At 40.2% G+C, this 13,825-nt stretch overlaps 1 protein-coding gene across 1 annotated transcript; it reads right to left on the bottom strand.

Moving 5' to 3' along the window:
• Positions 1 to 1,914: 1,914 nt before the first annotated feature.
• Positions 1,915 to 11,217, bottom strand: ATP5F1A (ATP synthase F1 subunit alpha). Its single transcript, XM_075993481.1, has 12 exons — positions 11,068 to 11,217; positions 9,158 to 9,236; positions 7,630 to 7,799; positions 5,472 to 5,645; positions 5,212 to 5,378; positions 4,872 to 5,020; positions 4,387 to 4,538; positions 4,058 to 4,282; positions 3,438 to 3,545; positions 3,176 to 3,320; positions 2,398 to 2,548; positions 1,915 to 2,135 (listed from the first exon to the last, which is right to left on the bottom strand). Exons 1-12 carry the CDS (start codon positions 11,125 to 11,127, stop codon positions 2,054 to 2,056), a joined length of 1,662 nt encoding a protein of 553 aa, XP_075849596.1. The 5' UTR covers positions 11,128 to 11,217; the 3' UTR covers positions 1,915 to 2,053.
• Positions 11,218 to 13,825: the final 2,608 nt, after the last annotated feature.

Below are 13,825 nucleotides of genomic sequence, written 5' to 3'. Positions count from 1 at the left end.
AAGCCCAGAAGTTTGAGGTTACTGTAACCTATGATTACACCACTGCATTCTAGCCCAGGCAACAGAGCAAGAAAAAAAAAAAAAAAAAAGAGGACTCAGTCTCACAAGACTGTCCCCTGCTCCAGACACCAATGGCAAATCCAGGTTATCACCTGTGCTTCAGACCAACTTGCAATAAATCAGTTATCATAATGCTCCCTCATGTTTGATCATTTAACAGCTCATAGAATTTGGGAAAGCAGTTTACTTACTAGATTACGTATTCATTTTAAAAGGATACAACTCACAGCCACCCAGATGGAAGAGACTACAGGGCAAGTATGGGAGAAGGGGCTTGGAGCTCCCATGCCTCTCTGGGCCCACCACCCTCCCGTAGCTCGCAGCAACCTGAAAGCTCTCAGAACCCTGTCCATTTGGCTTTTTACAGAGGCTTCATTACATAGACATGATTGATTGATTAATTCACTGGCCATTAGTGATTAACTGAGCCTCTTTTTTTTTTTTTTTTTTTTTGAGACAGAGTCTCACTTGTTGCCCAGGCCAGAGTGAGTGCCGTGGCGTCAGCCTAGCTCACAGCAACCTCAAACTCCTGGGCTCAAGTGATCCTTTGCCTCAGCCTCCCAAGTAGCTGGGACTACAGGCATGAGCCACCATGCCCGGCTAATTTATATATATATATATATATATTAGTTGGCCAATTAATTTCTATTTATAGTAGAGACGGGGTCTCGCTCTTGCTCAGGCTGGTTTCGAACTCCTGACCTTGAGCAATCCGCCTGCCTCAGCCTCCCAGAGTGCTAGGATTACAGGCATGAGCCACCGCGCCCGGCCAACTGAACCTCTTCTTTTCCCTCCCCAGTAATTGGGAAGAAAAGGCTGTAAGTCCCGTCCATCTAATCATGTGGTTGGTATCCCTGGCAACAAGACCACATCCAGAGACTATCCAAGACCAAGCTCACGATGGGTTACCTCATTAGCATGAAAAAAGACACATCATAGAGTCCAAGGGTTTTAGAAGCTCTATGCCAGGAAATGGGAATTAAAATAAAAAATATATTTATTATATCACAACATCACACTATAATACCTAGTGTTTGGTCAAACACCAGTCTAGATGTTGCTGTTCAATTTTTTAGATGTGATCAACATTTAAATCAGTAGACTTTGAGTAAAGCATATTACCCTCCACAATATGGCTGGGCCTCATCTAGTTGAAGGCCTAACACCTCACCTGGGTCTCCAGTCTGCCCACCTGCCCTGCTTACCCTTCTGTGTATATAATAAACACTCTATTGGTTCTCTTTCTCTGGAGAACTCTAATACATGAATTAAGCTCCTACATGACAAAAGCTAACTTTTACAACTTTAAAATCTTTTAATACCTAGCAGAAAACATAGTTATCTTTGTGATTGTGGAGAGCTCCTAAATAAGACCAAAAATAAAATACTGATCAGTTTGATTACATTATAATTAAGAACTGCTTACTTGTGAAAGGTTATATTAAAATAAACAAATTACATGAGAAATTGACAAGTTTTCAAAATTTTATTCATTCTGCCGTCTCCTCAGTTTTTTGTACCCATTTTTCATACTCTACAATTTTTTCATACTTTGCAATTTTTTCCTTTCCTTGAGAATGTTTGTTAGTTGTCCTATCCTTTTCTTGCCTACAGTACCTCTTTTATGTAGGTAAGTCTGGGCAGAGGAGCCAGTCGTGCTCTTCAATAATATCCACTTACCACATGTATTCAATATACATTTATGCATTTCTCTTTCACCAATCACAAACTATTCTAGAATCGTGCAAAGAGCTCAGCCTTGAATTGTACCAATATTCAAGTGAAATAGGTTAAGAAGCGTGTTCAACAAGTCCTTAACATGATCTCAGTTTTAAATAACACACTAGAGAAATCTACCACACAATATGGAACTTTTATTTTTAACGTGATTTCTGTACATCAGGAGTTTGACAGTAATACTTTTACAAATGGAACTGATTTACTAGAAGAAATAATGACAAACCAAACTAGCAACAGATGTAAATCCATGAGTTTATCCTTCAAATCCAGCCACGAAGTTTGTTACAATCTCTTTCAGCTTTGCATCTGACTCTTCTGAGATCTTTCCATCAGCCCTATTTGGAAAACAAAAGCAGATCATCAGTTCTGATCTAGACAGAATCTCAATGACTAGCCTAACCACAGAACTGAAAAGAATTTTAGCCTGAGCGAGAAGGAGACCCATCTCTACTAAAAATAGAAAAAATAACCTTGGTTGTTTTCAAAATAAAACAGAGGCAACAGAGCAAGACTGTGTCTCCAAAAAAAAAGAATTTTAACAAGACTTGTATCTTAAAACATAACTTTACAAAAAGAGGACATTAATTATGTTCATACTTGATAGTGCTCAACAGGCTTTGGTGCTGGCTGACAACATGAGACAAGAAAGCGTTCTCAAACTTTGTGATCTTGCTGGGCTCCAATTTATCAAGATATCCTTTTACACCTGCATAGATAACAGCCACTTGTTCTTCAATAGCCATGGGAGCTGAAAAGAAACAAAACAATGGCAATGAGTTGCTCAAACAAATAAATGCCACCTTACTAAAGTCAGAGAAATTACTCCCCCCCATTATTAACATGTTTCTATATATTAATACCACCCACGCTTCACATTATGAGCAACTTAGAACTCCAATTAATAGTCCTTCCCACCTCTCTCCAGGAAACAGTCCTTACTTCTATTTGCAAACCCTGAAGTGTAATCTTTGGGCATAGTCCATAAGCTCTATTTATCTGGCAGTGTTTATATTGTTTGGGGGGTATAAACAATTTGCTGAAATTATTTGGCAAGGTAAAAATACACTAACATTCTTTTAAATCTGCCAAATTTCACACTCCTTTAGCAAAGGGGCAGAGGACAATAATAGGTCGCAATTCCTGATAAGAAGGTATTAAATATACTAAGTTTCCCCAGTTAAGTCCATTGTATTGACATTCAAATGGTGCTAAGAACTGTACTTTGGGTAAGTACAATGGGCATTAATTACATCTAAAAGGCATGACCTCTGATGAAAGGCAACAGCAGGTATTAAAGTCTGATGTGACATAGCTCTGCAGACCTGATGAGACCCTAACACAGTAGGAACTTGGGCAAATGAAGAAAAGAACTCACAATATTGTCCTTGCTTCAGCAACTCAGTCAAACGCACACCACGACTCAAGAGTTGTTGAGTGGCAGCATCGAGGTCAGAACCGAACTGGGCAAAAGCAGCAACCTCACGATACTGAGCCAATTCCAGCTTCATGGTACCTGCCACCTGCAATATAAACATTATTGGGACTGTAACTCAGTGACACAGAGCACTACTCAAATATAATCTTTAAGATGTATATCAAATGATATCCTCCTTCCTACCAAAGTGACGCCAAATTACCTGCTTCATAGCCCTGGTTTGGGCAGCAGATCCGACACGAGACACAGACAAACCAACATTAATGGCAGGACGGATACCCTTGTAGAACAATTCTGTTTCCAAGAAGATCTATAATGTAAGGGGATATGTTAGCAAGCTTAAAATAAGAAATTAATTATTTTCAAATTTAAGTCACTATGCCAAAACGCTGAAACCCCAAACCTAAGGAAGAATGTGAAGTGTCAATCCCCTAAATCTTTCACAACCCAAATTGACTTATATATCCTATTGCCAATGAAGAGGTATGTATGAGATGAGAAAACAACATGTAACTTAATTTATATTGTAATATATGCAGGTGAAATGATATGATCTCTGGAATTTGCTTCAAAACTATCAAGCAAGAAAGAACAGTAATTAGCATAAATGAAACACAAATGAAGTGCACTATTTCATAAAATGTTAATTGGGTGACAGATATGGGGGGTTTCATTATACTATTCTCATTAGTTTTGTATACATTTGGAGTTTTCCATAATAAAAATAAAAGGCATTTAACAAATCAGTTAATAACTACTAGTCTCAACCAATGCCTTGGAATTATCCAAACCTTTTTTTACACCTAATCATTAAAAAAGTACCTGTCCATCTGTGATGGAAATGACATTTGTTGGAATGTAAGCAGACACATCACCAGCCTGTGTTTCTATGACTGGTAAAGCAGTCAAGGAGCCACCACCAAAAGCATCGTTCATCTTGGCTGCTCTCTCCAGCAACCGGGAGTGCAGGTAGAACACATCACCAGGATAGGCCTCACGACCAGGGGGTCGGCGGAGCAACAGAGACATCTGGCGGTAAGCAACAGCCTATGGTACAGAAAAGGGTTGTTAAATTCATCTACTAAGCAGGAGCTGCATCTGTGAACTTTCATCACAGCGTAAACAGATTATAAAAATGTATTTCCTTTGACCTGTTTGGATAAGTCGTCATAGATGATCAAAGCATGTTTGCCATTATCTCTAAAATACTCTCCCATGGAACAGCCAGAGTAAGGAGCCAGGTACTGAAGTGGGGCAGCATCAGAAGCTGTAGCTGACACCACAATAGTGTACTTCATGGCATCTGAGGAGAAAACATATTTTAAGTTTTACAAAGTTATCAATATTATGATTTTAGAGGCTACTATAATTAAAATTTACCCAAGTACTAAAAAGATCTACTACTAAGAATTATTAACCAGAGTCAAATAGCTTCCGCTTTAAAGAAAACTGCCAAAACCTTTATATGTATTGGTGTTTTATATTATTTTTTACTTTTGTTTTTCTTATTGATTTATATTAGAAAGTTCAGCTCATTAGAGAGTAATGAAAATCAGTCTTGATTTAGCAGAAGCTGTTCTAAGATGAACAGCAATAGGACTTGAGATAATAGCCTGGGACTTAAGTTCTTTAATACCTGCATCTGTAAGTCTCTTCACCAACTGAGCAACGGTGGACCTCTTCTGACCAATAGCAACATAGATACAGTACAGCTTCTTCTTTTCATCAGTTCCATCATTGAATCGTTTCTGGTTAATGATTGTGTCAATAGCAATTGAAGTTTTACTTTAAAAAGAGAAAGTAAATATAAATCTTCCTAAATACTACAAAGGATTTCCCAGATAAAATTTCACTACTATTGATAACACATTCTACTGTCCCCATTATATCCAAAGCATTTACCATTACAAGACTAAAAAATAATCTTTCTATAGACCAAATTTTAGTTAGAACTTTTAACATGCTTGGGTCTTTACCCAGTCTGTCTGTCACCAATGATCAGCTCACGCTGACCACGACCAATTGGCACCAAGCTATCCACAGCCTTAATGCCAGTCTGCATTGGTTCCCGCACAGAGATTCGAGGAATGATTCCAGGGGCTTTCAGGCCAACTCGCCTACGGGTCTTAGAACCAACTGGACCCTGTAAAAGAAAAAAATAAAAAGGAACTCTCGGAATAACCAGTTTTAATGTTTGTTAGAAGCTACAACCACCTCTAATAAACATTAAACCTACCTTTCCATCAATGGCATTACCAAGGGCATCTACTACACGACCCAACAGCTCCTCACCGACTGGAACATCCACAATGGCTCCTGTCCTCTTCACAATATCTCCTTCCTTAATTAGTTTATCATTGCCAAACACGACAACACCAACATTGTCAGGTTCCAAGTTCAGAGACATACCCTGCACAAAAGACACAATTGAACACCAATGAAGCTAGAGGGAAACTCCTCCCAATACACCAATACTGCAAGACAAGAAAATAGCCCGGAGAAGGGAGGAATTGTCCTTTTCATCTGGTTTATTCCACAGTATTTTTCCACCTAACAAACAACCTTCTTTGGTCAGGACTTACTTAAAATAGCAACATGTTCCCTTCAATAATCTTACCATTATGATAAGCCTAACATGCTATTACATCCCCAAAGAATTGAAAGCAGCAAAGAAATCAGCTCTTGAGCTGAGTGATCAGTATGAAATAAAGTGGTCAGGAATTATCTAATCAGAACCTACATAAGAGAAGGGGAGAAAAAAATTAAAAAAAGAAAAAAATATAAAAAGAAACTACATTCCTCAGGTTAGTAAAAAGTGAAACTGAAAGCTACTCTTATTATTGTAGCCATCAAGAACAAATTTTCCTAACAGCAACAAGTCATCTCTAATCATTACAACCTTATTTTAGCTCCCTAAATCGTATCTGATGCAAAAAGACTGTTACAGTGCAACAGAGTCTACAGTAATGAAAGCTCTGGGGAATTCACAGCTTTGGAAGGGGAAAAAAAAAAAAAAAAGCTCTAGGGAAGTGCTTACAATAAATACAGAATATCACTGCAGGTTCAAAAACGTTAGTCAGTATCCCTAATGTTTAATATAGTATCCACCAACCAAATGTGTCTATTTAAATTTAAATGTCCAGTTTAAAATATTAAAATTCACTTCCTCAGTCACACTAGCCACATTTTACATGCTTGATAGTGACATATGTATAGTTGGTATCATATTAAACAGCACAGACATGGCTCATGCCTGTAATATTAGCACTCTGGGAGGTGAGAGGATTGTTCAAGGTCAGGAGTTCGAAACCAGCCTGAGCAAGAGTGAGACCCTGTCTCTACTAAAAATAGAAAGAAAATTAATTGGGCAACTAAAATATATAGAAAAAATTAGCTGGCCATGGTGGTGAATGCCTGTAGTCCCAGCTACTCGGGAGGCTGAGGCAGAAGGATGGCTTGAGCCCAGGAGTTTGAGGTTGCTGTGAGCTAGGCTGATGCCACAGCACTCTAGCCTAGGCAATACAGTGAGACTCTGTCTCAAAATAAATAAATAAATAAATAGCACAGACAGAGTATTTTCATCACTGCAGAAAGTTCTATTTGACAGTATTGTTCTAGATATTTGGAACATAAAAGCTAAAAGGCAACTCAAGAGTTCTTCTATTTCATCCTCACCTTTCAAAGATTATACTGTACATTGAAGATAAGAGAGGTTAAACTTTTGGCCAAGGTCTTACAACTAATGATAACTTTGGAATCTATAATTAGTCTTCCATATCAAGTGTTTCTTTTTCCATACTGCATACTAGCAAGAGGATCAAGATTATCTTGTCCCATATCTGTGTGTTTAGTAGGTAGTCCTACTGCCCCTGGTCCAATATTATCTTCTGCTTTCCTCAGAGAGCCCAAGATTCCAACAACTTTTATTTCTCATCCCACTGGCTAACTAGGCTCAACCCAATAGAAAGAAGTGGACTTGTGTCATTAGACAGCCTCTGATAGCTATACCACTAACTCATCTCTCAACCAATAAGTGGTCTGCTCTTACTAGAAACACAAAGTCACTGACTTTCAACAAGAAATGAATTTAGTTTAAGTTATCTTAACAGCTACAATGAATACTTGAACTTCTTGTAATGTGAGTGAAAGTTTACTCAATTTTGTATTTTGGAACCAGTTGCTACAACTTAAGTATAAATCACTTCCCAGGGTAAAAAACCTAGCTAACCAAAATTCTTAAGTTTATTCTCTTTACAATCTATAATGACAAGAAAAAAAAGCTCGGCAAAATTGAGGCTTAAAAGTTTTTTAAAAATCTGACATAATCTCTGAATTGCTAAATCAACTAAGAAGACACAGATATGAAAACACCAAAACTTCATTTTATAATTTACCTTTAAGCCCGAAGAAAATTCTACCATTTCTTCTGCTTGAACATTCCGCAGCCCATGTACACGGGCAATACCATCACCAATGCTTAAGACACGCCCAGTCTCTTCAAGGTCAACAGAGGTATCAGCCCCAAGAATACGCTCTTCAAGAATAGAAGACATCTCAGCAGCGCCTATTGAGGACAATTCAATTTAAAAAATCAACTGTTAACAAAGTTTAAGTATCTTTCCCTTTAAAGGTACCCAGGTACTGGCCGGGTGAGGTGGCTCACGCCTGTAATCCTAGCACTCTGGGAGGCCAACGATGAAGGATTGCTTGAGCTCAGGAGTTCGAGATCCCATCTCTACTAAAAATAGAAAAAATTAGCCAGGCGTGGTGGGACATGCCTATAGTCCCAACTACCTGGGAGGCTGAGGGAAGAGAATAGCTTGAGCCCAGGATTTTGAAGTTGCTGTGAGCTGGGCTGATGCCACTGCATTCTAGCCCGGGCAATAGAAGACTCTGTCTCAAAAATAAATGAATTAAATTAAAAAAAAAAAAAAAACCATCCATCTCTTAAAGGAAAAAAAAAGGTACCCAGGTACTACTTTTCATCTTAGCATGTGGGCAATATATACTGTGCTTTGTGTGTGCATGTGTGTGTATACATAAATACAAACATATATTTAACCTTCTGTTAAAAAGCCCCAGTACACACCTCAAAAGAAATTCCCCAACCTATAGAATCTTCCTATGCTCACCTTCCCACTTCACTATCACATCTAAAATTCACAGATTATCAAACATAGAGTAGCAGCTATTGCCTTTTTTTAAAAACCTATCAGTATGAATTACTTTTTTCTAATGCTTTGTAGGAGGAAAAAAGGAATCTTTCAGAGGTCAAAAAGATTCCACTATCTAGTATGTATACTTTGCTTCCACCCAAGGGGCATTATCAGAAGAAGCTGTGTTAATATCAAAAAGAGAAATATATAACTATAGCTCAGTTCACTAGAATAAGAGAACCTACCGAGACAGGGCTAAATGGCACATTATGGTTTAAGAAACTGAGATTCTGTAGCAACTAAAAATGAAAGAAAAAATTAACAAGTATGAAACAACCCACAACAATTATAAAAGACATATAATTTATGTCTTCATTTAATAAGTTATTAGGCCGGGCGCAGTGGCTCACGCCTGTAATCCTAACACTCTGAGAAGCCGAGGCGGGTGGATTGCTTGAGGTCAGGAGTTCGAAACCAGCCTGAGCAAGAATGAGACCATGTCTCTACTATAAATAGAAAGAAATTAATTGGCCAACTAATATATATAGAAAAAATTAGCCAGGCATGGTGGTGCATGCCTGTAGTCCCAGCTACTAGGGAGGCTGAGGCAGTAGGATCAGTTGAGCCCAGGAGTTTGAGGTTGCTATGAGCTAGGCTGACACCATGGCACTCACTCTAGCCTAGGCAACAAAGCAAGACTCTTGTCTCAAAAAAAATAAAAAAATAAGATATTAAGTGTGGTGTAAACTGAGAAATGATAACTTACCAGTCTTCTGAAGATGAGTATGAGAGGCATGGAGGTTCCTTGCAGCAATGAAAGATGAACCCAAAGCATTTCTGGAGACCTAGTGCAAACACATGCATTAAAACTTGATTTTTAAAAAAGCCTTTATAAAACTGACAAGTGTGGCCAGGTGCAGTGGCTCACACCTGTAATCCTAGCACTCTGAGAGGCCGAGGCGGGCAGATTGCTCAAGGTCATGAGTTCGAGACCAGCCTAGGCAAGAGCGAGACCCCATCTCTACTAAAAACAGGAAGAAATTAATTGGCCAACTAAAAATATTAATCACATGGGAAAATACCTGTTGATATATCTATTATGCAGTTCCTAGTACACATTAAATACGCTATAAAAAGCTTATTTTTAACATACAATATCTATTTTAAAAAGCAACTGTTAAAGTCTTAAGTGTCTTTCCCTCTAAAGGCATCTAGATACTATTATTTTGACTTTAGATTTATTTCAAATGAGTTGTAAAAATTCTCAATAAGATAAACTGCTTCCTACAGGGGCAAATCTCAATATATTTCCAATTTTGCTTTTAAAAAATTTAAAAAAAGAATAAATAGGCTGGGCATGGTAGCTCATGCCTGTATTCCCTGCAACTGGAGAGGACTGCGGCAAGATAATTGCTTGAGCCCAGGAGTTCAAGGCTGCAATGAGCTATGATTGTGCCACTGTACTCCAGCATGGACAACGGAACAAATATACAAAAGCAAAGGAACAAAAACTGTTCGTAAATAAATGCTAGAGTTAGTTTAGAAACTAAGAGTTATGGCATGTCGCATTGACTTCAACAAATCCCGCAGCAATCTGGAACCTGGACCCCCCTTTCTCCTTCCTTCAAGTTTTAATGCTGTGACTGGTCACTGTCAATTCTGAAACTACTATCTTCTATAGGAGCTAGACGAAAATTGTTAAAAATGCTTTTTTGTCAACAGAAAACCAAGCGGTCCTGTGAGGACAGCAAAATAGCCAGTACGTTTATGTCATCTTTCAAATTGAGATCATTTTTAAAATTAAAAAAATAAGCAAATACCAATACCTTTACATAGAACTCAAGGGTTATGTTCTTAACTTCAAGGGAGGTAAGTAACGAAGGGTATTGACCCTTACAGGCATTTTCCAACCTTATGTTCTACTTTACTTGAATTCTCAATCACTAACAATTCCTCAAGACATCAGGTGGACGACTCAAGGACAAATTCTTTAAACATGTCAAAGTACCACATAGCAAAGTCTTTTTTCTGCCAGACTGGGACTGCAGCTTCATTGTTGTCACAGTATTGGCCACATGAAATGCTTCTTTGTATCTGCACGGCGCTTTCTCGGTAGCTTTAATAGTCAGCACTAAGAGATCGCCTACTTGGGTATTTGAAAAACCATTTTCATTTATTCCTTTGCTCCGAACTCACCTCTGGGCACCGGTGGAATGCCGGGGCCTGCTGACCTTCATACAATGTCAGGTTTCTCTGACTCACTTCAACAAGAGCTGACAGCAGCCCTCGTAACCTCCAGTGGGACAGGACCCGGAGAATCAGCGGGGAGGACACTCCCCGTTTCGAGCAGGCCTCGGAAAACCAGAGACCAAACTCTGACCTTCACTCAAGACCCCTAGTCGGGCCGCCCTTGGCCGAAGACAAGAATCCCGAGGCCCTGTTTCTGTACAACATCGAGATCACTGTCTCCCCTGTACCACTCTGTCTCATCCTGCACAGGTGGCGAGCAAAAGAGCCCCTCCGTCGCCTATTCTGCCTAGCCCGAGCAGCCACGGGTGCAAGATGGCGACGCCCGCCACAGCCCCTAACGTCCTGCAGAAAGAGCTCCCGAGCCGGCGCACCACCACCCGCTGCAGTCCCGCCGGGCCGCCCCCAACGCCGGCCCTCGGTGCTCACCAGCCCCGCCCGCCGAGGGAGGGCGCGGGCCACGGCCGCAGCGACGCGCACGGACAGCATCTTTGCAGTTTATCCGCAAGCAGCTCCTCTGCAGCCGCAGCCTTGGGACTGACTGGGACAAAATGGCCGAACGGAGAGGAAGGTCACGGCAGCCGGCCCACCTGACCCGGAAGTACCGCCCCTCGCTTTCACCTCCGGACGCAAATCTGCCTTTTTTGGCAGGCTACTTAATTTTTAAATATTATTTTTAAGTTTAAACCTCAAAAGGAATGATTCGATATTTGCCAGCTTTGGGCCTGCCATTCGTCACACATTTATTTTGATCTTTCCAATCGACTTTGTGGTTGCCCCGGGAGACCACGTGGGTAGCGGAACCTGTTAAGCAGCAGTTCCAAGCCCCGTCGGTGCGAGTTGATGTGGGTGTCACCCTGTCGGGGGCGCGGCTGGCTTGAGGGTGAGGGCATTCATAGTGTCCGTGGTGTTGAACCTTGGTTTAGCCCGTGTAGCAACACTGAACGGTTGTCTCCGCGAGTGGGCCATTCTCATGGCGTCTTCCGCGGAGCCAGTTAATCCTCAGGTTGTGCCCCGACCCCAACCCTCTGAGTCTAAAATTTGGGGCTATCTGAATTTTTAACGAACACCCACACAATTCCAGCTGATCGATAGCACTCAGAGAATCGCAGTTATTTTAGATTCGATCCCGTCGAAATTGGAGCAACCTGCTTAAAAATTCGAACGATCACAAGGAATGCTAGCAGCGTGGTTGCCAATCCTACTGAGAAGAATGATCCAGAATCAGAAGTGTCACGCAAGACCTGACTGGAGCTCAAGTTTTCCTCTGCCAGCAACTTGTTTTATGACATTGGTGACTTGACTTTTTCTTAAAATGGCAATCATGAAAAACCCTTTTTATACCTATCCTATAAGATTGGGGAGGGGCTTTTCCCCTACAGAATTTTTATAATGCTGACATTTTTGTGATATGTGCAGAATTTTTGTGTGTATGAGATGCTAAGTATATGTGATAGTGGAGACTATTAATGTTCTCTTCACTTGTAACTGTTCCGAGAAGTATCTTTTAGCTCCGTTTACCAAGTCTTGGCTTACACCCTAAACTTTAATTTGGGGGAGACATATAAGTAGCTAGGTTAAAAGGGTCATCTCCTGAAATATGGCTTGCAAATGCATAGTCAGCAATTCTTTTCTCTAATATTCTCCTTCCTTTTCAAAGTGAGCCATGGGAAATATGATAACTCTTCTGGGAATCAGGGTCAGAAATAGGCTAACAGGAAAAAATATGGTTTGTAAAAGCAACAAAATTGCAGGAATATTTTGTAAAATTTGTACTGATAAAAGTGGACAAGGGATCAGTGTCGTGGCTCACGCCTGTAATCCCAACTCTTTGGGAGGCCAAGTGGGGAAGATCACTTGAGCCCAGGAGTTCCAGGTTGCAGTAAGGTATGATTCTCCTACTGTACTCCAGCCTGGGTGAAAGAGTGAGGCTACATTTCTTTGAAAGGAAAATCATTTTAAATATGCAAATGACTTAGGAGAAAGGTATTTGGTTCTAAGCCTGATCCACAATATATATATATATATATATATATATATATATATATTTTTTTTTTTTAGACAGAGTCATACTTTTTCTGCTCTGGCTAGAGTGCAGTGGTGTCATCATAGCTCACTGCAACTTCAAACTCCTGGGCTAGAGTGATCCCCTGCCTCAGCTTCCTGAGCAGCTGGGACTACAGGCCTGCACCACCATGCCCCATTGATTTTTCTAATTTTTGTAGAGACAAGGGGTCTCACTGTCACTCAGGCTGGTCTCAAACTCCTGATCTACAATCTAATATTAAACCACACAACATAGAAAGTTGAGTAAATGGTCCTCCTTTAAGCCATCTACTTTTCCTAGTAACAGTACACTATAGGAGGTTGTGGGTGGCAGTGTGGAGACTGAAACATGCAATTGGAGGCAGAACACATTGGTCAGGTTCCAGGTCTACTACCTAATCTTCATCAAGTTATTTAATCTCTGTGTGTGTGTGTGTTAATCTTGGTAAAGTCATTTAATCTTTGTTTGTGTGTGTGTGTTAATCTTGGTCAAGTCATTTAATCTGTGTGTGTGTGTTAATGTGAAAATGGATAAAATAATGCGTGTCTACCTATTTTACATTGTCCCTTAAGAATGAAACAAAAATATAAAAACATAGAAAATTTTACATTCCTGTATAAAGAACCTCTCATAGTGTTAAATACAGAGTGATGGAGGGAGGAGAGAACTTTATGGAATGGAAGAATGGCTGAGCAGCAGGGACAATCTCAGTCGATCCATGCTGTTAACTATTTTAAAACATTCTCTGCGTATTTAGCTCCTTGATAATGGGAACTAACGGATAAGGTTAAGATTGCCTCAGCTTATATTGCCAGAGTAGAATAGAATAAAAATTCTGAGTTTATGTAATCAATGTTGAACAAACACAAACATCTGCTAACCAAGAACCAAACGTTTCAGGTACTTTTTTTAATACAAGTGATTCAAGTGAGAAAAATAAAAGAAAGAAAAAACAGCCCAGTCCAGGCGACTCTACTTTTCAACCTTAAGATTATACGGAGGAGGGCGGAGAGAGCGGGGAGGGGGCAAGAGAAGTGACCCCTGTCTGAGGGCTCCGCTGCCTCGAGTCCGAGTAAAAACCACAACTCCCAGAAATCCCGGCCCGGCGAGGGGCGGGGCCAAATGCGTATGGGCGGGGCC

This window comes from Microcebus murinus, chromosome 17 (assembly GCF_040939455.1).
Source record: "Microcebus murinus isolate Inina chromosome 17, M.murinus_Inina_mat1.0, whole genome shotgun sequence".
Lineage (NCBI taxonomy): Eukaryota > Metazoa > Chordata > Mammalia > Primates > Cheirogaleidae > Microcebus > Microcebus murinus.
Note: the sequence above shows the minus strand (reverse complement) of the source record. Positions and strands in the feature narration are given on the sequence as shown.

Coding starts and splice junctions, on each gene's coding strand:
- ATP5F1A (XM_075993481.1), bottom strand. CDS start 11,127: ATGCTGTCCGTGCGCGTCGCTGCGGCCGTGGCCCGCGCCCTCCCTCGG. Junction 7,800..9,157: donor TACTCATCTTCAGAAGACTG/GTAAGTTATCAT, acceptor TGTCCTCAATAG/GCGCTGCTGAGATGTCTTCT. Junction 5,646..7,629: donor AATTTTCTTCGGGCTTAAAG/GTAAATTATAAA, acceptor TCTTTTGTGCAG/GGTATGTCTCTGAACTTGGA.